This window comes from Temnothorax curvispinosus, unplaced genomic scaffold (genome assembly GCF_003070985.1).
Source record: "Temnothorax curvispinosus isolate PA1 unplaced genomic scaffold, ASM307098v1 QBEX01016033.1, whole genome shotgun sequence".
NCBI lineage: Eukaryota > Metazoa > Arthropoda > Insecta > Hymenoptera > Formicidae > Temnothorax > Temnothorax curvispinosus.
The window spans coordinates 141,134-164,116 of NW_020225813.1; the positions used below are offsets into that span (position 1 = coordinate 141,134).

General features: G+C 43.1%; 1 protein-coding gene across 2 annotated transcripts; it reads right to left on the bottom strand.

Moving 5' to 3' along the window:
• Positions 1–324: 324 nt before the first annotated feature.
• LOC112466317 lies at positions 325–16,541 on the bottom strand. 2 transcript variants are annotated; one of them, XM_025034370.1, is made up of 17 exons: positions 16,343–16,541; positions 14,938–15,122; positions 14,634–14,830; positions 7,315–14,522; positions 7,011–7,225; positions 6,623–6,926; positions 6,363–6,541; positions 6,044–6,233; positions 5,680–5,918; positions 5,203–5,590; positions 4,559–4,670; positions 4,136–4,478; positions 3,727–3,771; positions 3,520–3,636; positions 3,351–3,459; positions 2,143–3,024; positions 325–1,995 (listed from the first exon to the last, which is right to left on the bottom strand). In XM_025034370.1, the coding sequence occupies exons 1-17, from the start codon at positions 16,485–16,487 to the stop codon at positions 989–991; spliced, it is 11,865 nt and encodes a 3,954-aa protein (XP_024890138.1). In that variant the 5' UTR covers positions 16,488–16,541; the 3' UTR covers positions 325–988. The 2 variants fall into 2 exon arrangements, with proteins under 2 accessions (XP_024890138.1, XP_024890137.1); XM_025034369.1 differs by having other exon boundaries at positions 325–3,024.
• Positions 16,542–22,983: the final 6,442 nt, after the last annotated feature.

A 22,983-nucleotide genomic window follows, 5' to 3' on the forward strand; every position in this document is an offset into this window, starting at 1 on the left:
TCCAATATAACTATATTTAATGGTTTCTCATAGAATTATCAAGTAAAATTTGTAAAATACAATATACTGCCTATCATAAATTCTTAATCTTTTTCTTTATAAATAATTATAGTAATAGTTTTCACACCATTTGTTAATTTATTATATTCAAATGTCATTCTTTTGAGTTAAATTTAAATATTACATTTGTGCCCTTTCCGCACTTATTTATTTTTGTAGTATTTTGCATGACTGCACGTGGTTGTGTGTATATATATAATACATGTAGTATATAATCTAAAGGACTTACGGGATATTTACAATATGTACATGTTAATAACGATGTGTCGTTCAAAACCACTCGATAATTTTTATTCCTTTTCGTTCATTATTAAAGATGAATTTCTCGTTTCTTTATTCCACAGGACACCCTACTACTTCACGGAGAATGAGTATCCCATTCTCGCCTTAAAACTTTCCGGAAATAACTTCGCTTGATTTTCATGATTGGCGGATTATAATAACGAATAATAGTGAAAAATGGTTCTGGTCAGATCTCTCTCGCCTCGTTATCTTCCAGACGAAACGACCGCTATGTCCTCACTAGAATTAGAGTTTTTGCGGTCGCACGTCATTGTATACAAATCCATTTAAACCGAAAACTAATTACAGAAAAACTTACAACTCTTAGAAAATAGGCTCCGCCCTGTCACTATGTTTCATCATTCCGCTCGCTCTACACTTGGCCAACCTTAGATTTGCCTTTGGCGGCATAAGAAGTGCAAGGACTACAGGACAACTGTTTGCTTTAGAGGTCGAAGAGGAAGACTCTATAGCTTTATATTTCACATGACACACGCACTAATGTTCTCGAAAAGATCATCTGAAAAGTTCATGCTCTATTCGCATCTGCGTTACCGCTTTTCCCTCTGTAGCAAAAGTTGCGATCTTACCTGGGCACGCTCCCCCTACCTAATGTGATTCAGGGTTGGCCAAGCTCTCACTCATGCTACGACTCGAGATCGTCCTCTCTCTGGCTACTGAAGTAAGATACCAGCCCGCCAAATTCGCCGGTGCCATGGTCTTCGTCATTCGGATGCGATTGCTGTGGCGGCGGCCCCTGAGGCGGTGGCGGTCCTTGAATCGGTGGTTGGTTGTCTGCCGGCGAGGAGAAATGCTCCGAGGGATACGGCGAACTCTGATAGGCAGCTGCGTCGTCCGCCGTGGACATTGGCGGAGGCGGCGGGTAGGCACCGTAGTGATAATTAGGAGGAGGAGGCGGATGATACGGTGAGAAATTACCGGGCGGTCGATTAGGGGGTGGTGAAGGTTGCTGCATGCTGTGATTTACGGGTGAGGCATTGGTAAATGGCGGCATCTGATGCCTAGGTCCCATAGGATTTTCGGCAAACCTAGCCATTGGCGGGCCACCTCGCACATATGGTGGAGGTGGTGGTGGCGGCGTTGGACCGCCTTTAGCCAGTGGACTGCCGGCCGACGGTGGAATCATCGCCGGTCCGCCAGGCGTCAAGGGCGAACTGCGATCTCTATTACTAATGGAAATCGGTCCGCCGCCCGACGGGGACGGGTCCATCGGATGGTGTGGCGTGTGATACATCTGCGGCCCGGGTACTCGCATACGCATCGGTGGCGTCCCCGATCTGACCGCGGCAAAATGCGGTGGTATGGACGACTGACCCGCCTGCCTGTAAGGAGACGGGATTCTGGCACGTGGCTGTATCTCGTACCCCGTTCGTGGACCGCCCATCATCTGCCCGCCAGCGTTGGGCCCGCCGAAATACTTGTGACCCATCGCGGCCGCCGCTGCAGTGAACGACTGTGGAGTGCTGGATACCGGTTGGGACTGAAGCATCCTCGTGATGACGGAAGACTGTTGACCGGGTGGTAGCGCTGGATAGACCGGCTGTGAGTTCGACGGCTGCGTCGACGGAGGTCCCGGTGTCGGCACGGCACTCGCCGGTGGTGTGGAAGGCGCCGAGCCAGATGTACTGCTACCTGGAGTAGGAAGAACGTTCGGTATATCGTTCTGTTTCATGTCTGAATTTGAGTCAGTACCCATGCCGGCAATCAAACCGGCTTCGGCCGCGGCCTTAGCCGCCGCTTCCGCGGCTCTAGCCGCTTCCAACGCAAGAGTCTTCTTGCCTTTGCCACGTCCTCGTCGTTTCGGTTTCATCGGGGTGCCATCCGGGTTGAAAAGCTGTCCGTCCTGTCCGGTCATAAGAGGCATGTGTCCCCTTTCAATGCTCCTGTCACTTTCCGGCGTCAGACCCGTAGATAAAGTAGCAGGACTTATGTTGTGCGACATATTACTCACGCCATCCGGCGTGCCCACCGCACTGATAACTGACGATGCGATGCCCAGATTCTGCGTACCATCCCTGCGCATCTGTTCAGCGAGTATCTCGGCCTTGCTGCGACGTCCACGCTTCTTCTTCTTGGGCGCCTCACCGTCCGTTCCCTCGGGTGCGTTAGGATCTCTCTGGCTCTCCGCTGCCAATATCTCCAGAGCCTTCAAACGTGCTTTCTCTAACTTCTTAGCTTCTCGCTCCTCCTTTTTCTTCTTCTTCGCTATTTCAATTGCCGCGAGCTCTAGCTGCCGCCGTCCGTACTCCTCATCCATCATCTGTTCGAGCTGCTCGTCGTCCAGGTCGGCCAGCTCCCCGGCACCAAGACCCGTCAGCGAACCCTCGGGAACGTCTCCGGTAAACGAACTCGCTACCGACATGGTCGTGCCTGTCAGTCCAACGTTATCTGGAAGATTCTCATCTATTTTAGATGCTATATCACCAATAGGATTATCCATAACCCCACCAATCATGTCCCCGTCAAGATCATCCCTCAACTTTTGTTTACGTCCTCTGTTTTTACTTCCCGGTTTCGGCCCGGGTTTTTTCCGTTGTTTTGGTACGTCATCGGATAACGATTTACGTTTGGCTGCAGGGCTCTTGTTATTACGTGACTTTTTTGCTTTCGGTGACTTGGTCTTAAATTTCAAGGCATCCTTCTTAGGAATATAAACATCTCCTAAAACATTTAATCAATGTCTATAAATATACAATAATTGTTACTTATATTTGTATATTATATAAAGTATTTAGTAAGTTATATACAATAAATTCAGTATAGAATAATCTCGTAGGAAAAACGAATTTTAGAAGTATAAACTAAAGCTTTCTCGTACAAAACTTCTCTTTCAATACTCTTAAAATACTCTTCGAAATTTGTTAAATGCGTTCTCATTTAATTTACTTTTGGCTTATTTTACGACAAATTATTTCTTATTGCACCACGGTTTATTTGGGTACGATAAATTTCGTAATCCTATAAAAAATATAAAAATGTGATGTTACCTGAATCAGAATCCTTTTCCCCATCATCATTTACATCGTCTGCCTCGTTCACCACAAACTCATCTTCGCTTTCGCCAGTCTTTCTCATCATCAGTGCTTTTTTTAGCTCCTATAAAAGAATCAGGATTTAAATACACATGGTAATTTCGTTAAAATTAAAGTCACTCACCTCCTCGCTATCCGACGCCATTTCCTCTCGATAATTGATTTTTCGTCCTCGAGTCCGTCTACCTAATATTTCTTCTTCCTCTTGTCTATTTTCATCTGGAAGTCCGCCATAAATAATCTGTAAAAAATAAAATTTAATGAAACTACTATTGTTTGAAAATAAAACATTCATAATTAGTCATTAAATAAGGATAAGAAATGTATATACCTTTCGTCTAATACCAGGAGCCTTTTTTGGTTTAGGCACAATGTCCTGAAAAAATAATATTCAATATTAAATCTTCTGTTACAGTAATTAGTGACGATCGTGGCACAGAAAAATGTGCGCTGCTATAACGAATCGAAGATCCAAGTTCAAATTCGACCAAAAATCGGTTTTTATTCGATCGTCAGCTCTCAGAAAGTAACAACCCACTGAGAGTATCTTACTATACACGAGAATCTTTCTATATCTGGAGAGAGAACCGGCCCTCCAGGTTGGGGGTTAAACAGTAGTTTGACAATCTACTCTCAAAAAACGAATCTTGTCTTGGAACCTCAAATTGGGGAAGGTCCGAGTCTGACTTGGACTGTAGTGTCATTGTGATGGTTACAGTAATTAATTAAAATATACTTGCCTTTTTTACTTTCTGGATCGGTACTACTTCTGACGGTTGTGGTTGGATCTGTGGAATCGGAACATCTGAAGCTGCTGCTTCTTGTAATCTTTCATCTTTTATTTCAACGTTGTCTTCAGCTGGAGCAGTTTCAAAATTTTCCTGTTTATTATCGTCCACCATCTCATTTAGAGTGGTGTTGAAGTCTTGTAAATTAGGTTCACTTTGTTGTTCAACTTTCGGCTCATCGTCTTCGTCATTCTCACTCTGATTGTCAGATTCTATTATACGTTTTCTCTTTTTTTTCTTCTTACCCTTCGTTTTGGGTACTATTCTAACTCTGGATGTTGGTATTGTTCTGCTTCTACAACAATTATAAAAATATTATAAACATTTTTCTCTACAATTTTGAATATGTTATCTTTAATATTACACATTTCGTACTTTTTCTTTCTTTGCCTCCATGAGTTGTCGCTGTCTTCGCTATCCGAATCTCCCCACATGGATCGTGACTTCTTTCTCTTTGGCCGATCACTCTCATCACTGTCATCATCAACTGAAAGAACATTTATTTAGAAACATTAAGGTTTATTTAAAAATTGTGATCAAATATTTTATTATTGAGATTAGAGTATAAATAACTCTCAAATAACTTAGATAATATAAATCACATTATTTAAAAAATTTTGTGATTAATTTTAATAATCCTGTCAATTAAATGGATAAATTAAATGATAATCTGTTTGAGACAATTAAAAATCTTCAGATAAAAGTTTAACAATTATTTTAGTAAAATTTGTACAAGATATAGAAGATTTGTATAGAATACATCGGGATGACGTTTGTAATCAAACGTCTAATCTTCATGTAAAAGTAGTCAGTTTGTAGGGAGGCCCTGGATTCGATCCCGACTATCATCTTTTATACGTCAGTTTATAAGTGACTGATTAAAGAATTAAAAGTTTTGAAAAAAATATATAAAAATGATTGTAATCCGTTTTAAGATCAATAAACTAATAAATACGTAGAAGACATAGAGATATTAAAAAGTGGAACCAACTAATCTCTCGTTCATTGCTAAAACTTACTAAAATCATTATCGTAAGCCCTAGTCATGCGCGCTCTGGTAGATCTTCTAACAGGACGTGAATCGCCTTTTCTACCACGTCGTTTAACATCAAAACTGCTGTCATCGGATGATGACATATGATCATCAAAATCTTCCTCATCTTCAGAGCTTGTACCCTTGAAATCTTCATCACTATCCGGGTCGTCTTCACTACTTATATCGAGACTGTTCAGCTTCCGATGTTTCTTACGTGCTAGCAATTTCCTAGCAACCGTATTTTGTTCCTCTTCTATTTCGTCAATCACATCTTCAGTCTCAATCTTATATTCTTCGTCACTTTCTTTTTCCGGCTTTGATTCCACTTCGTCCTTGTCCTCTTCTAGTTGCGTCATCTTTAACGCTTCAGCCTGCAAAACAAAGAAATGTAACATATTATATCTGATGATATGTATTACATTCTCGTACTTTACATATATATTTAATTATTTCCATCTACCTGTGCCTCTTCTTTTTCCGCGTTGACTATCGTTGCAATGTCTTTGCCCCTTCCCTGATTGCCGGCACCTTGAACTGCCTCAACTTCATCCTGGATCGCGGCGTTAATCATGTCATCATATTCATTAAACTTGTAAGTGTTGGCGCACCGACGTTCTCGTAATTGATAAACTGGCACGTCGCTGTCTTCGCTACTCGATGTTTCGGAACTAGAGGCCGATGAAGAAGAGTCTGAAGATTCTGTAGAAACAGATTAATTATCGCGTGTACTATAACGTTACACGATTATTATATTAATTAATACAGGGTCATTGTTATTTAAAAAGGACGTAAATAAACCGCAATATAAAATACACGACATTCACCGTTGTCTGATTCTTGACTGGACGCTTGCGATCCTTTTGATCCACGTTGCTCTTCGCCTTTATGAAGTACATTATCCAAACTTATGCCAACAAAAGCCAATCGCTTCTTCCGCAATACTTCATTCTCGTGTCTTTTTGTTAACTGATCCAGTGTTTTTAGGGTCTCTTGAAATTTGGTCACCAATAAAGTCTGAAAAGATAAATATATAATTTTATAAGTACGTGTACACATACAACATTATAGAACCATGCGGAAAGTGTGCAATATTTAGATGCGGACAATTTACAAAATAATTGTACAAAAAAAGAATAAACATACATGTTGACACGGTGGGCAAAACCAGTCGCCCTCGGGTATAAGCATAAGAGCTGGTCTGAGGCACGAACAATGCCAGCCCTTATCACAAGAATCGCATAGAAGAATCCATTCAGGATGATCAGCCTTGCCACATTTCTGACAGGCATATTCATCCTCGGCTTCCTCAACATCGCTTTGGGCTAATAAAAGATAGATATAATAGAATAATGGAATAAAAGTCCCATTAAATTTCTCTTTAGCAAAAAAGTTTCTTTTTTTACCTTTTTGAGCTGTTCTAGCACGTCTTAATGGTTCAGATTCTTGATCCTTCTCGAGATCGCTTTCCGGAGAAAATTCATGATCACTTTTAAACAGCAACGATCCCTCGCTCTCAATATCTTCCTCTTCCTCGTCTTCATTCTCGTTCTCTTCGTCACTACTAGACCCAGATGAGCTCTGCCATGGGTTCGCCTCGTTAAATTTGGCCAGCATCTTCTTTTTCTTCCTCTTTCGACGTTTCTTCTTGGACTTTTTCTCCTTTTCAATTTCCTTTATGACAACTTCTTCCTCCTCCTCGCTTTCCGGCTACGCGACACAAATAATTATTTATGTAAACTACTGGTTACAATCTTTCGTGCGTTTAACATAAAACAACATTTAATTACGTACCTTCTGCTTTTTTCTCTTTTTCTTCTCTGAATCCTTCTTGTCTTCTATCTCACGCATAGTTTCCTCCTCGATTCTGCGCCTGTCCGCTTGCTCTTTTATTTTCAACTGTGCTATTCTTCTTGATTGCCTGACAGGCGTCTCATCCTGTGCTGTGACTGGTGTTTCCGTCTCCAGCGAGATATCTCTGCCTATTTCTAAGCCCAAGACCATTTTTCCTATTAAAAAAAAAAATGTTTTTTCAATCAACAGACTCTCACTAACGTTGCATATCACTCATAAACGATCACTATACGTATGTACTTACGTTTTTTCCGTTTCTTCTGCGTTGCATTTAAAGCATCGTTAGACGTTCCATCAGGATGAGCACCAGGCGACGTCTGATCACCGTGTGTGTCCGTGAGCTTCGGCCGATTGGGACGCCCGCCACCCCGGAAACCACGCCTCCGTCTACCCCTAGGACGACCTCTGATCTTTTTGTCGATCGCCATCGCTTGCATCACGTTCGGATCATTGTCGTCTTTAGTAGCGTGCTCCGTTGCATTGTCGGGATCACATTTCACAGCCTCATCCTCAGAGCTCACCACCACCACACGACTTTCCTCGATGGACTTTCGTAACTCCTTATCAGGTATACGTTTTGCGCGTAATTTCATCCTCTTGCTACCAGTCATTTCTTCGTCTTCTTGCTTCGCAGCCCCGTCCTCGGAATTCGATTCATGAGCGCTGTTTCGCCGTTTTCGCGAGACCTTCGGCGTTTCTGCAGTGCTGTCCAATTTCCAGCCCTCATAAACCAAATCGGTTGCCGGCCTTACGCGAATACTTATCTTGGAAGTGTCAGACGCGTCCTCAGTGATATTCCTTAAAGCATCGTCGTCGGTACACGCCAAGGGATCTACCTCTTCCTGTGGTACCTCAAAAACATCTTCATTGTCCACGCCTGTTGAATCGTCAGAAGCAATACTTTTCATCTCGATATCCTGGATTTCCGCAGGCTCGTTTATCTCTGTAAATTCTAAATCGACCTTCTTCGGATCCTCAGTCGGTGCGACAGCCGCGGAATCGTTTACCGTACCGAAATCGTTTTGAAACAATTGCGTTGTAGAGATCGTTGGTGCTCTCGTTTCATCCTCGATTTGTGGCTTTAATTTTTTGACCTCGTAGGATATATCTGAAATCTTAGGCATCTGTACATCGGAGTCTGCTAAATTTTCCAGCGTCTTGTCATTGGTTTCCAAGTACGGAGGTTTAGACTTTAACGGAGGAACATCCTCTATATCCGAGGCATCGATCAGCCTCTTGCTGGCTTCTTTCTTTGGATCAGATTTTACAGTATCGATTTCTGAAATAATCTCCTGAGCGGGAAATGCCGTCGATTCATTATTCGCATCTGAAGGCGCATTCTTATCAAAGTTTTCCGTAATTTTATTTACATTCACGTCTATACTAAAAGGCTCATTTTGATTGTTGCAACTGTCCAAGTTATTAACATTGTCCATCTTCGTGACCGTCGAATTCGAATAATACAAAGCTTCCGAAGACACACTCCCTAAACTCGCGCCCTCAGTTTTCCACGTGTGTGATTTATCCGCATCTAAAGTATTATCCAGTTTCGTTGGCGCTATATCAGATTTTGTTTGAATCGGTGGTAAATTCGTCTCTTCCGTGAACGGTTCAGTTAAACACTCTTCTTGCGATTTCACATCCCATTTATTGTCTTGATTACTACAATCGGTGAGATCTTCTTTGAATCTTTTACACGGAATAGGCAGTTCCTCGGTAATAAGTTCGTTTATATTTTTTGACTTTGCAATATTCTCGGTATCCAAACTGACATTCAATTTCTCGTCCACATTTTTCGTTTGCTCTGTTATATGGAACACGCCGGTCACCTGATTGTCCGTAGTATTAAATTCCGTGCTTTCTCGAGTGAACGAAACTTTTGCGGTTTTATTTGCGTCACTTTCGCTGAAATCGCGAACATTTTCAGATGTTAAACAATCTGCTTTTTCCGTCTCAATAGCATTTTCCGGTGTTAAACGATCTGCTTTTTCCGTCGTCTCAATAGCATCTCGAATGTCCTGTACTGTCGTCATATTATCAATCGAATTATTGAGATACTCCTTATTTTTCTCGCTATGATCGATAGTCATCTCTAAACTCTTGCTCTGAAGAGATTCAGTTATCTCTTCAGTTATGATCGGAACTACTGTGAGCTTCGTTACATCTGATATTTCTGAAATTTTAGAATTATCAGCAGCAGAAATATCGTGAATATATGTTTCTTCTTCTAGTTCACCCTTATTTACAGACGATGTCAACTGATCATTCGAACGATATTCAATGTTATTGCAAACAGATTTAACTTGCATTTCATCAACACTCTCTTGATCTTTAATTTTACTGTCTTGCTCTATGACTGTAGTTGTATCTTGATCTCTAATTTTACTGTCTTGCTGTATGATTGTAGTTGTATCTTGATTTAATACTTCATCAACTTTCGTTTCTAAAGATTCTAATTGTTGCTCGGCGGACGCTGGTTCTTGAGGCACATCAGAAATTAAATTCATGCTGTCGATGTCTTCTTCTTTGACAAGTGATTTTTCATACTGCTCTTTATTCGTTCCTTGCTCATCATTTATTTCTTGCTCTATCGGGGTGACAGCACGATCCTTAGAATCGCTTATTTGCACAGATTCGGAAACATCATCATTACCATTATCATTGGAATCGCTATCATAATTCGCAACTAGTGACTGTTTGTTAACATCCGCTATATTCACTTGTGATTCCTGAGAAATTACATCTGCAGCATTTGTCTCCGATTGTTCAGTAGTTACAGTTGTTGTATCTGTCTCTGATTTTTCCACAATTGCTGAATTTTCGGCAGCTTCTTCACTTCTATTAATTTTGCAGGCATCTTCCGTTACCGTCGCATCTTGTTCATCGGTGTTACAAGTTTCACTCTCGTCTTTTGCCGTGAACTCTTTAAGATCGTTATCTGTTTTGCTCTCTGCATCAACTTCAGATTTCTCTTTCTCTAAGATTTCAGTTTCCGTCACTGATAAGTCAATTTCGGACTGACACGGCTCACGTTCAATACTCGAAAGGACTGGAGCTTCTTTCTCGAGTTCTGTTGATACTTCTTGCGTTGCATCTTTTGACGTTGTATTTTCTGGTTGTTCGTCATTCATTGTCGGAGTTTCCTCAATTTCTTTAAATGATTCATTCGACTCAGACATACGATCATCTATAACCATCTCACCATTCGAATCTTGATCAATGCAAGAACTGGGATTTTCAGAAGCATTATCGGCGTATTCGCTTGTAGATTGGACTAAGTTAGACGAGCTCATTTCTTTCACAGTTTCGACAATATCGGACTTGGACAGTTCGAAGATATTCGTTTCAGGCACCGTTGCAGGCGAAATGTTGAACGTAGAAGGCTTATCAGTATCAGACGAAGTATTTTCTACTTTTTCATCATCTATTCGCACAGGTTCACTCTCCTGAGATGAAGAGTCTTGTACGGAGGTATCGTCTGAACTGCTTATAGTAGGAACTACATCGTGTTTATCACTTTCTCGAACAGACTCCGAACTAGTCACTACAGAATTTTCAGGAAGATGTGTTTCGGAATTTATATTAAATACAGTATCGTTAACTTGCACATCATTCAATCCTTTGTCTTTAATTTCTTCAGAATCACCTGATCCGTCGTCCTGGGTTCCTATGTCCGATAACGCATCAGTTCTCTCGCTGTTCTTGTCGTAGTTAACGCACAAAGAATCGGCATCAGAACCGGCCAGACCTTTCATCTTCTCGTTGTCCGTGTCGGTTGAATGATCCTCCTGACCATCAATTTCGGAAAAATTGTCATTCTTATCACTCTGCTTGTCACAACTTTCTCCGATAGAATCCAAATCGGTTTTTTCGAGCCTGTTTGCTTCCTGATCATTTGCAGCATCCACTGCATTCGTAGAATCTAATGGCTCGTTCAAATTATTAACGTCCTCAAATTCCCTGAGATCGGCCAGCTCTGTTTGCGAATTTTGCGTAAGTGACGATAAAGATGAATGTGCCGTTGCCTCGGATTCAATTCTGTTTTGCTCTTCCTTGAAGATGTTTGTATTATCCGATTGATAGTCGTTCTCATTCTTAGAGTCATCGATTAGTGTTTTTTCATCTCTATCCTCTTCATCATCCAATAACTGCGACGTAACATCACCCGAGCCTTTAAAAGAATCTTCTTGAGTCTCTGTACCTACAAAATTTCCAGAATCTGTAGTTTCGCATTGCGATGGTCCAACAATTCCACATTCTGCTGGTTGAATATTGGGCTCGCTGTTCGAACTGATTTTAATTGAATCTTCTTCAGTCATACTTTCATTAATACTTTCATTTTCAGTTATCATCTCTGACGTAGGGCTTGTACGCAATTTTGAACAGTCATCTTCTTTCATTTCTTTATCAGCACAAACAGATTCTTGCATACTTGATTCCTCACTTGCCTCTACTTGAACTTGCGGGAGAGATAAATTAGCATTATTGTACTCGGACGCACTACTTGGATCTATCGAGCTATTAGGCGTCGAAGTTTTTTCCTCCGAAGTTTGATCCCATGTATTACTTGGTGCTTCAACTTTTTCTACGTCTTTGCTATTATTTCCGCATAAAATGCTGTCGGATTCTGAAGTAAACAGATCTGATTTCAACGAATTATTGTTTGTCTGCGTCAAATCAAAGTCTTCCGTCTTGTACGAATAAACCGTATCATCCGCTGATTTTGACGAAGACACGCATTCATATTGCACAGTATCCGTTTTATCGTGAACAGATGTAGTCAGGCTTTGCTCCATCTGAGATCCCATTTCATCGGATTTCGAAGTATACGAGATGCAATTGGGACCAAAAAAAAATCTCGGCGGAGATTCGGCTGCTGATTTGCATTCGTTATTCGTTATTTCGGGGATATCCGGTTCGCGTGAAACCATTTTACTCGAATCGGATAAGCTTTGTGCATTGGTTGAATCCGTCGTAGGTTCAGGATCTGTACATGATTCGAGTTCTTGCAAAGTGTCCGCTTGACACGACGATATCGACGAGTCACACTGCACGGGCTCTTGAAATTTAGAATCCCTTTCCTGTTTCATTGTACTTGTATTTTCCGAACTGACGTCGGACACTTGTAATTTAACGCTATCTTCAATGGTTTCACTGTCCGCGTTTACGGGGTCATCTACCTTGGCGCCTTGATCCACATCGGCGGAATTCTCGTATCCAGTTTTGGCCGATTCAGCATCCGCGCTGAGCAGTTTCTTCTCTTCCACTTTGTCGCGTTCGTGATCATCTGTACTTTTCTTCAGTGATATGTCTCCTTCGTTTGATATGATACTGCTGTCACATTCTCCTTTCTCTTCCGGTTTCCCTACGTCCCACCTGGATAACCTTTTGACAGAACCAGTTGTACTTTTAGGTATTATCTGGACGCCTAACGTGTGCTTAAACTTTGGCTTCTCTTGCATAGAATCTACTATTTGATAATTATCGTTTACGCTTACATTAGACTGCGGAAAGTTTCTATTTAATTTTACAGGGGTTTTGTTCGACAGTATCGAACCCGTGGATACCTCGTCCTCGGTTAAAACCTTATTCTGCGATAATGCCATGGTAGCTGAGTCAGGTTCAGTTTTTGATTCGTTGCTTTCTTTATTGTCAGTGGGCGCGTCGTCGCCGGGGTTACCCGTTTCACACTCCGCGCCGGAACCCTCACCATAGAAAAAAGCCGTCGGTTCCTCTATAGCCTCTCCGACAATGGGATTCACTGCGTCGCAGTCGCTGCCAGATCCCTCGCCTTGAACCATCATTATAGGCTCCTCGATAGCCTCGCTCACCTCGTCTCTCCAGTTGCCGCTCATCATCGGTCTCTTGTCCATAGAACCTCTGATTGGAATTACATCCGCCTTTATCCTCTTCAGCATATCTTGCTGCATATCGTCATCCTCTAGGGGACGTTTCAGTGGTGCGTTGTTCATCCTTAGCGTCGTGATCTTGCTGGGATCGGAAAGTATCGTATAGCTTGGCAATCGGTGCTCGTCCTTGGCAGGTAATCTAGCTGTATTATGATACGGAGCTTCGTACGCGGAGAACGGTAGCTGTCTCTTGCTCAAATCAGCCATCATCATATGATTACGTAACATCATGTTGCGCGTATCGTATGGCAGATTCGACATTTCCGGTTTGCTCACCTTCTTCGTACTCAGATCCATTTCTCGGTGCTGGAAATCTTGCGTCCTATAGCCCGGAGAAGGTAAGTCCATTGTTTTTCCCAATTTTCGACTAGAAAGATCGATTCCAGAGAAATCCACCGGTCTGTTTTGCTCGTTTGCGTTTTCCCAACCACGCGGTGACGTCGACAAGTCTATGCCTCTGTGACCCCTGTGCGTCGCCGACTTTTCGGATTGATTTCTCGCGCAAAAGTCTTGCGGCAGCCTATCATCTTCTCCGTTTACCATAGTTCCCAGCATACCACTGGATCTTGCTAAAGATTCTGCTATCTTTTCCAGCGATTTCGGTCCGCTTGGTTTCTCCAATTTCTCCGACTGTATCCTTACAAGATTCGCAGCCAATTGATCGATTGGTTTGACAGATAGTTTACTGTGTCCCACAGAAATGGAATCCATAGACGAGAAAGATAAACTGTTTTTAACAGGCAATTTCTCGAGGGATTTTATGACAGGATCTGTCATCTCATCGGGAGCACCGTGTTTCTTCGCCGCATTTAAAGATGCGATAACAGACGTCGGACTTACTAACTTTTCTTCCGGCTGGTGCTTCAAGTCTACAATATTCACCAGTTTCAGTGGAGATGAAGTAATAACAGGCGTTTCTATAGATTTTAATGGTGCCGGTTCTTGAACGTCGGCTCTCGTGACACCGATCTGTTTATACGTTATCGAGGATTTGTTTTCTGATGCCAAAGAAGCGGACGTTTCGTCAGTAGCCTCTCTGTGGCTCGCATCTTCCGATGTTGCGCCCACTTTCGTGTTCAGCGTTTTTAAATTAGTCGCCGATAATGAAGACGAATCATTTGTACACCTTGATTCTATGCTCGGAGTTTGCACCATTTCTTGAGAATCATCTTCCTCCGTAATCTGCTTGGAACTGTCATCATTCGTCGTATCGTCCTCTTCCGCGTCAATATCTTCTTCGTCAATATCAGCTTCTTCTCTGTCAGCTTCGTTAATGATATCATTCTGAACTTGATCTTGATCATGTTCTCCTTCATCCTCAAACTCATCGCTTCTACCGTTTGGTAGCTGCTTCATCTCGTCGACGTGAACGCCGTTTTCTTGCACAACTTCGTCCTCTAAGCTTGGAGACGTTGTTACTTGTCCAGTGTCAATTATAGGTTTCTCAGAGATTTCTAAGCTGTTGCTATCCTCGTTAATTGGTATAGCCCCGATTTCGCCATTTGTCAGGGTACTTATGAGATTAACAACACTTTCTCGATCCCTATTACAAATGCAATATTGACAGATAATAAAGAATAATAATAAATAGCAACACAAAATAATAATTCAGCATTATTATTTATCCTAGTACATATAAGAAGACAAGACTTACTTAGCAACTAATTCCCAATTCTCTTCGTCTAAATCTTCCCTGTAAACTCTTACGTTGCACTCTTCGTCCAGCTGACACCAGTACGCTAATCCACTTTTGTCCCTTCCTAAAGGTTCCACACGTAACTCGTCAGCTGCCAATTTGTTTACTTCATTCTTAAACTTTTGATTTAAGTCAAATTGTGTTTCCAATAATACCTAAAATAGAAAAAGTATTCAGGCATGAGATAGATTCAACTATTTGGTCCTACAGATTATCTAATTGTCCTATGGGCAAGAAAAAAGAAATACAATATGGTTCATACTTTAAGTAAACGCAGTTTAACAGCAATGCGAGCTTTCTTGTAACCGAAGCGTTCAAGTTCCCATCCATCCTGATTAGAGTACGTGTGGCAAAACTTGACTAGCGCCCTTTCCCACTTTTCTGGCGACACGGATTTACGCGTTTTTCGCAACAGTTTGATGTGCAGATCTATTAATTCTCGCGACACTAGAAAAAACACAAATTTGTAAGGAAAAAAGAGACAATCACATATATGCAATACAAGCGCACACATACACCCATGTATACACAGTAGATCTCGAATTACAAGACTTTATTGGGCCGTCTTTATTGGGTATAGTCGTGAATAATTTATACGGAAGCTTCCTTAGGAAATAATACAATATTTATTCACATCTCCAGGATGTAATTAAAGTGTATGTATTTAAGCCAAAATAATGAGAAAATATCCAAAAGATTTCTCCGAATTCAAGTTCAGAGTCCTTAAGAAAAACAATTCAAGCGTGAATCTTGAATGGGGAATGGAAACCCGAATAAAGCGACAAAAAGCTAGGCATCACTTTGTTTACGCGTTCTACAGTCAAGGGGACAATCGTCGGCGGTTTCCCCGAGACGAGCGCCTAGGACGGATCAATCAATGACGTTTCCCAGAAATCGGAGCGGACGCCGTAGCGTAGCGTGTCGCTTGTAAACTCGTAATCACGTGTAACCGACAAGCTGACATGAAAGGTGGCAGCACGCGGCGGAACAACAACAACGTGAAACCCACCCGTATCTCGCGGCTGTATCTGTCAATAGGAACGCCTCGCGGGAAGGAACGTGTTATTAGGCCGTTCAGGTCGGCGCGAAACCGCGCGGAACGCGAGGGAGGGACGCGCAGAGGGGAGAGGCGGCCTGGTAGTTACCTATACCGATATCTCTCGCGCCAAGCCGCTCTCGCACACACCAAAACAAAAAGCGGCGGCGACGGAGGCGGCGGCGGTGGTGGCGGCGGCGGTGACGGCCGCCCGTCCCGCTGTCCGCCGCTCTTGCTCTTCTTGGCTTCGAAGGAAGCGAGAGAGCGACTGCCTCCTCTGCCGGAACGAATTAACGAACGAAAGAATGAACGAACGAACGAACGAACAAGTTCGAGGCTCGCAGTCGAAGCGGAGACGTACGAAGGAAACTAATAGTACGTGCTTTAGACGACTGGCCTCTCGCGGGGGCGGGTCGCTGTCGTTCTCTCTCGCTTCCTCCCGCGCGCACCTCCTTGCATACTCCATCTCTTTCCTCCCCCCCCCGCTGTCTAGCGCGCATATACAACACGGCCGTATATCTCTCTTTCTCTCTCCCTCCCTTCCTCCCGCGCGCGCGCGAGCACGTAATACACACAAGCGTAGAGAGAAAGAGAGAGATGGATATAGATAGAGACTGGAGCGGAGACCCACCTTCCTGCGTGTTCTCGAGCATCTCCTGGAGCCGAGCGATGTCCGGATAGATGATGCCGCAGGACTTGCCGAAGCAGCCGAGGAACGAGCAGATCACCGCGAAATTTGGGTCACTCGCGCAAGAGGCTTCGTTATCGGACGCCATTTTTCCGACCGTTTCTCACCGTTGGGCCCCGTCGTCGTCACCGCCACCGCCACCGCCACCACCACCGCCGCCACCGCCGCCGCCGCCACCACCACCGTCACCGCCGTCGTCGCCGCCGTCGTTGCGAACGTCGTCGCCACCGCCGTCAAAGCAGGCGGCACACGCTATTGCGGTTAAACGGCCCGACGGCTCGCCGCGATTCCCATTTTCCCCACGCGCGAGCGGCCGCCGATCACCAGTGTCAATAACGTCAACACCAACACCAACACCAACACTAGCGGCAGCAGCAGCAGCAATAGCAATAGCAACAACACAGCAACAGCAACAACAGCAACGTAACGTGACAAACCGCGCGCGCGCGCGCACGCGTTTAATCGGGCCGGCACCGCGTAGTCAGCAGGTAGTCGGTCCGTCGGTCGCCGGGCGTCTCGACGCCGACGCTTCCCGCTTCCTCGCCACTCGCCACTCTCGTCCTCCTCTACCTCGCCGTTGTGCGCGCCCTCGCGCGCTCGCTCGCTCGGTGTCTTCGCGCGCCTCCTCCGCCTCCTCTACCTGCCACTAGCGCGTAGATGAGAGAGTGAGAGAGGGGAGACCGGAGGGAGATCACAACTACACGCTCGCGGAGTGTGTGAGAGAGAGAGAAAGAGAGAGAGAGACGGAGATGTTCTTTCCTCCGCCCTCCCACGAGAAAGACAAGCGAAAAGAAGCGGCGGCGGCGGCGCCGCTTCTGCCTTTCTCTCTCCGTCTCTTTTTCGCCCGCGCTCTTTATATCGAGTCTCGCGCACTCCCGTCCTCCCCTTCCGTTCCCTCCTTCCTCTTCGCACCTATTCTTTTTTTTTCGTAAGTCACGGGCACAAACACATCGCGCGCTACGACGATTCTACGCGCGTTGTCTCCATCTCCTTCCCTTTCGTCCTTCCGTTTTTGTCTCTTTCACACGCACGCACACACAGGCACGCTCGATGTTCTCTCGGCGTTCTCGCTTCGTCAATGCCGAGAGCGCGCGCACGCACGTATATGTACCTACGTACGCGGTACGCACGCACGTCGTGTGTCGGCGACACGACGTTAGTCAAGGATCGTGCACGTAATCCGCGAACCGAGGCAAATACCGCGCGCGACGCGAGCCTTGTGCGCCGTGCGATGCACGGGCCACGGGGGACAGTTCCGCTACGTAGTTATACGCGGGGCCGAGACGCTCGCCGTCCTAGACGAACGTACGCGTGACGCCGCGATCGCCGAGTCACCGGGTACTGCACAGCGGCGCAGAAACGACCACCGCGACGACGACGAAACGCAGCACTGGACATCGCCTTCGGGATTGGAAACACTCCGGGGGTTCTCAACCTAGACGACGAACGACGGACGCATTACTGCGCCAGGGCCGTGTCCAGCGGACGGCAGTCGCGAAAAGTAAATGTGTCTTCCGAGATGACTTCGGAACCAAATTTGGATTTATTTAATCGGCGATTGATCCAATCGATCCGAGATAATTGCTTATGACAAAATTTTTAGCTGTGCAACAAAAACTTGATAATTTTATCCGTTCGTTGCGTTTGTAAAATTTTATTATTAGGTATTGCTTGACAAGTTATATAATTGCACAAATTGAGGTAATCGTGGTTTGGATCGCTCATTTGTAAGTATCGAACGCGAACGAATTGAATTCGGGGTAAATAATCAGCAATTATTTAATTAAATACCATGAAACTTGGTAAACTTATTCTAAATAAACGTGAAAATTATTCAACTTTTTATTGTGACATTGTTTAATTTAATATTTAATATTTATAAAACAATTAGTCGTACATTCATACGCCGCATACGCGCGGCGTGGCTGTTATCAATTAAAAAAAAATAGTCGATCGTTGGTGCATCTTTATTTGATTTTGCGTGTGCTCCAAAGAAAATTCCTCGGTACTTTCTCCTACATCTTTTAAAGAGAAACTTTTCAAAGAGCAATTTTTCCATCAAATTAACGCATGAAGAAAGCCAATAATAGAATTTAGATAAAATCAGCCATTTCCACGGAAGAACATTATCTTCACGAATGTTTTATGGATAGAATAAGTCGAAGGGTATAATTCTCAAAAATAAAAATATCTAAGAAAATGTGCTTTTGTGTAAAATAAAACCGAAAAGTTCAAAGAGCAATTTTTCTATCAAATTAACGCATGAAGAAAGCCAATAATAGAATTTAGATAAAATCAGCCATTTCCACGGAAGAACATTATCTTCACGATTATTTCATGAATAGAATGAATCGAAGGATAATTCTCAAATAAAAATATCTAAGAATACATATTTTTGTAAAGTAAAACCGAAAAGTCCAACCGCTGAATATATTTAGCCTTCAATTTATCACAGAAACGCAGACGAATAAAAATATGCAACGAATGTAATTCAGCTCTTTATTGTCATTTTGTAATGAACACAAGGATCCTCGGTCGATTCGATCCGCTCCTGATCGTACCTGGCAGTCTTTAAGCCGCGTCCACGAGAACATCTCTTTCTCTCTTGCTCTCTCTTGCTCTCTTTCCCTTTCTCTGTTATTATCTTCCTAATCACGTATAAAGCCAATGTTCGTTCGGCTCGCATCTCGCATCGACGAATCATTTTCGTCGTCACGGCAAGCTAGCTCACGTGTCGCCGTCGAAAACGGGGGCCGCTCAGAAAGAGCGCGAAAACTTGCAGATTAAAATAATAAGCTGCGTGTGGTGTCCCACACGTTCGCTCCGCCGAACGACGCTCTCGCTCGATGACGTATCTGCGCAGTTCGCGACATTGTAGAAAGCATGAGCACCGCGTCGCAGGGCAGTACCTAAATCGCCGGGTGTCTGCGACGAACTATTGTAATTATTTAAATATTATGATGTACAATTTAACACTTGAAAAACACTCAAATTCCGCTAAAGAAGGAAATTATAATCTTAATACAATAATTTTAATGTAACAGAAAAATGGACTGATTAGCGTTGTTATATACATACATATATGTTTTTATGTATCTAGCATAATTTAAAAATCACCTATACAGTTTTTTACAATGTGCATGACGAATAATAATTAGCAAAAATATACATATAATTATCACTTTTCATAGTACATTATAAATAATAAATACTATGTCGTTATAGTCCAGGTTTACAAAATGTGTGCTATTAAAAAATATATATTTTATTTAATTTATACTACACTATATATTTTCTCTTCGCGTATGTCGTGAGAAATAAACTTTTCTGTAATCTTATTCCTGAGTAGAGAATAATCGCAGGGCATCTCCACGGACCCCCGGATTCGCGTACGGTCCTGCCGACAAAAAGAGGGAGGACGCGAGGCCTGATCGCTCTCGAGAGCGCACGCTTCTTTCAAATTTAACTCTTAAGGTGATCGCAACTTTCAAGTAACCAAGCCGCCCCGCTGTATGCACAACGTACAACGCTCGCGTGATATATTTGTATCCATAAAACCGCCGCTGCCGCCGCCTCGTATACTGCTCGTAGTGCAGTTTCATGCTATACGTGCCTGTGTGCAGGCCCCAGCGACCATCAGCCTTCAACAATATGCTTCGAGAGCGAATAAGCTAGCCGCAAACAGAAGCTCCATAATCCTCCGGGCGGATTATGTCTGATATTCAGCTACGATACGCCGATCGTTATCGCGGACGTTATTTTTGTCTCCGAGAAAATTTCTGTACCCAAGAAAAATGCGAAACTGGCATCCAGAATTACAAAATATATACTCGGTGAGGGTATAAAGATTTCGATGTCGAAAGTACGAAAACGATCCGAGGTGTTTCTTCGTTCATCTCGCAACGATCAGCGTGTAGAACAATTCTTCCATTGTTTACGCAGAGAATCAAATCTGGCGAAATTCAATAAAAATTATGCCGACTTTCTCTGGTAATAATTGTGCGCATAATCGACTCATATATTGATATATATATATATATATATATAATCTTGAGATAGTACAATATATACGCGTCGCTTAAAGGGACGCTAACTGTTTTTTGAAACGAGAGCTCGTGCAGCGGCGTTACCATTCGGTCGAGTTTCGCGATCGATCCACGTCGGGAGAACGTGCCCGCCGAATATCCGCGTCGCGGAAATCGAACGCGTCCTAAAACGAATTCGCGCGCGGAAAGATCGCGACGGAATAAGAGGATTCTCGTCTTCGGTTCCGTCTTCTCGAGAGAAATTCGGCTTCCGGCAAGGACCGCATGATAGGTGTGTCAATGGGTTAAGTTATTTATTGATTTGGCGCGCGTTACCCACCCCCGAGAATTATCCCGAGGACGCCCAGCATGGGCGCGACGATTCGATCGATCGTCGAAAGTCCGACATCCCGAGGCGGGAGAACGACACCGCTCTGGAACTGGAAATGCGCCCGCAACGTCGCGTCGAAGTTGGCCGCGAGCGTTTCCATTTCGATGAATCGAATCCGCCGTGCCGTGTATAGGACACCGTAGGATATGCGTTTTGCGCCAATCGTCGCCTACTTTTCAACATATAAGGACGACGAGCGTAGAGATGATCGTTTTCGCGTGGCTGCAGCATCGAGCTCAGCGAGATGTCGCCTTGTACGTACGGTCCGTTTCACAATAAAATGTACGGCAGTATGTTGAGAATATACAATCCCGGAAAAAAAGGACTCTAGTACATAAAAGTAGATTTAAAAAAATATTGCATATTGCAAGTTTTCCAACATTATAAAGCAAATGATGCTATCGAGTGACGCCAACTGTGCAGATGATGGTAAACCGCGTACAGTTTTTTGTGGAATAGTCTGTACATACATACTTGTCTTCTACACTATCTGCACTTGAGACTAACGTGGTTCTCGCCTTTTGCCTTTCGAAACAACGGCGCGGGAGAGCGAGGACTGGAAGAGAGAGAGAGGCGAAAAATGGGAAAAGTACAGGTAAGTGTAGAAAGTGCACAAGGCGACGCGAACGAATCTTCCGCCGCGATCGATATCGCGCCGGGGCTGCAAAAATGCCGTGTATATCTGCACATACGTGAGCAACAATAGGCAATTCTCCGTTGGGCCGTCAATGCAGCTTGAAATGAATCTCTTGATCCATATAGGCCGACGGACAAAAGTAAAAACGCGCGGACAAGAGCGATGGTTAATCGCGCGAATCGAGCTTTTGCGATATGCTTTTATTCGAAATGCCGCTATTGGAAATCGTTCGAATCGACCGCGAGGAAAATGTTCCCGTGGGCCACCGGGAATGTTTCTTGTAAGAAAAATAATCTGGGCTAAAATACAAATGCAATCGAATAGCCAAATCCGTTGAAGACAGATTTTGCGAAAATGTTTGCTACGATTTTTGTCAATAGAAATGTAATAAATCTTCTAACAGAACATGATAGCAAATTGCTCAAGCCCCAGATATTGTCACACCCTCTATGTGGGGTTGATTGGAAAGTTGAAAGGTGAAATGTAATCCGTTTCGGGAACTCATATTGCAACTATGTATAAATTTATATTTACAATGTACATTGCTAGAAAATTCTTATTCTAGAAAAATTATATTCTAAGTATAGACCGTTGCATTCCACAACTTTAGCGTTTTATACAATGCATATTCTTTTTTTTTGTACCTGAGGTCAACCACTTTCTATATCGTATCCTTTTGTCATACACTCTCACCGTTTCACATCTCGTTCGATAACAGATTCTTTAGATTAGATTAAATTGGTCAAATATTCTAGCATCGACTAAATACGGTAGATACTTAATATTTTTAATTTTTGTTCGCACATCTTCGTCGATTTATCGTCGAAAAATCATAGCTACCACGTAGCTGTTGCAAAAATACTTGGAATGCAAACGCTTCGTATTAAACTAAAAGGTATGTGAAGCGATGTCGTGTACAGTTGAGTAGACTATGCGAAATTATATGTTAAGCACATTTTTAATTACACACCGTTAGGAGCTTCTCGAATTGATTTGCTTTCCACATTATGCTTTCTATTTACAGGCGCAAGCAAATTTATTTGTCCGGTACATCGACAATATACAATTCTGATGTTAATCGTGATTGTAGAATTCATTATACATAGACTTCGTATTTGATTCAACAACTTCAAAGACGTTTTATATTTTTCATCTCGATGTCTGACAATCTGTAACAACTCATAAATTATGTAGGAGCATAATTTATGGTAAAGATATGAAAGTACAATATGTATAAAATTCTCTAAATGGCTTATAAACTCCAACGACATTATAATCTTTGCGCTATGCTCTGCGCACCTTCTTCATCGCTATTTAATAACCGTATACTTGCACGAAAGAAATGACTAACTTGTTGAACGAAGAATGTCAAATGTTAGAGAGCACCTAACAATCAACATTCTCATTTAAATATTATTATGAGTAATCAAGGAAAAATCACAATTGCCTACAATTATTTTTATGCAAAAAATTAATTTATATGTACACTTATTACAAAGAAGAAGCAAGACTTATGTTTACTATATTTTAC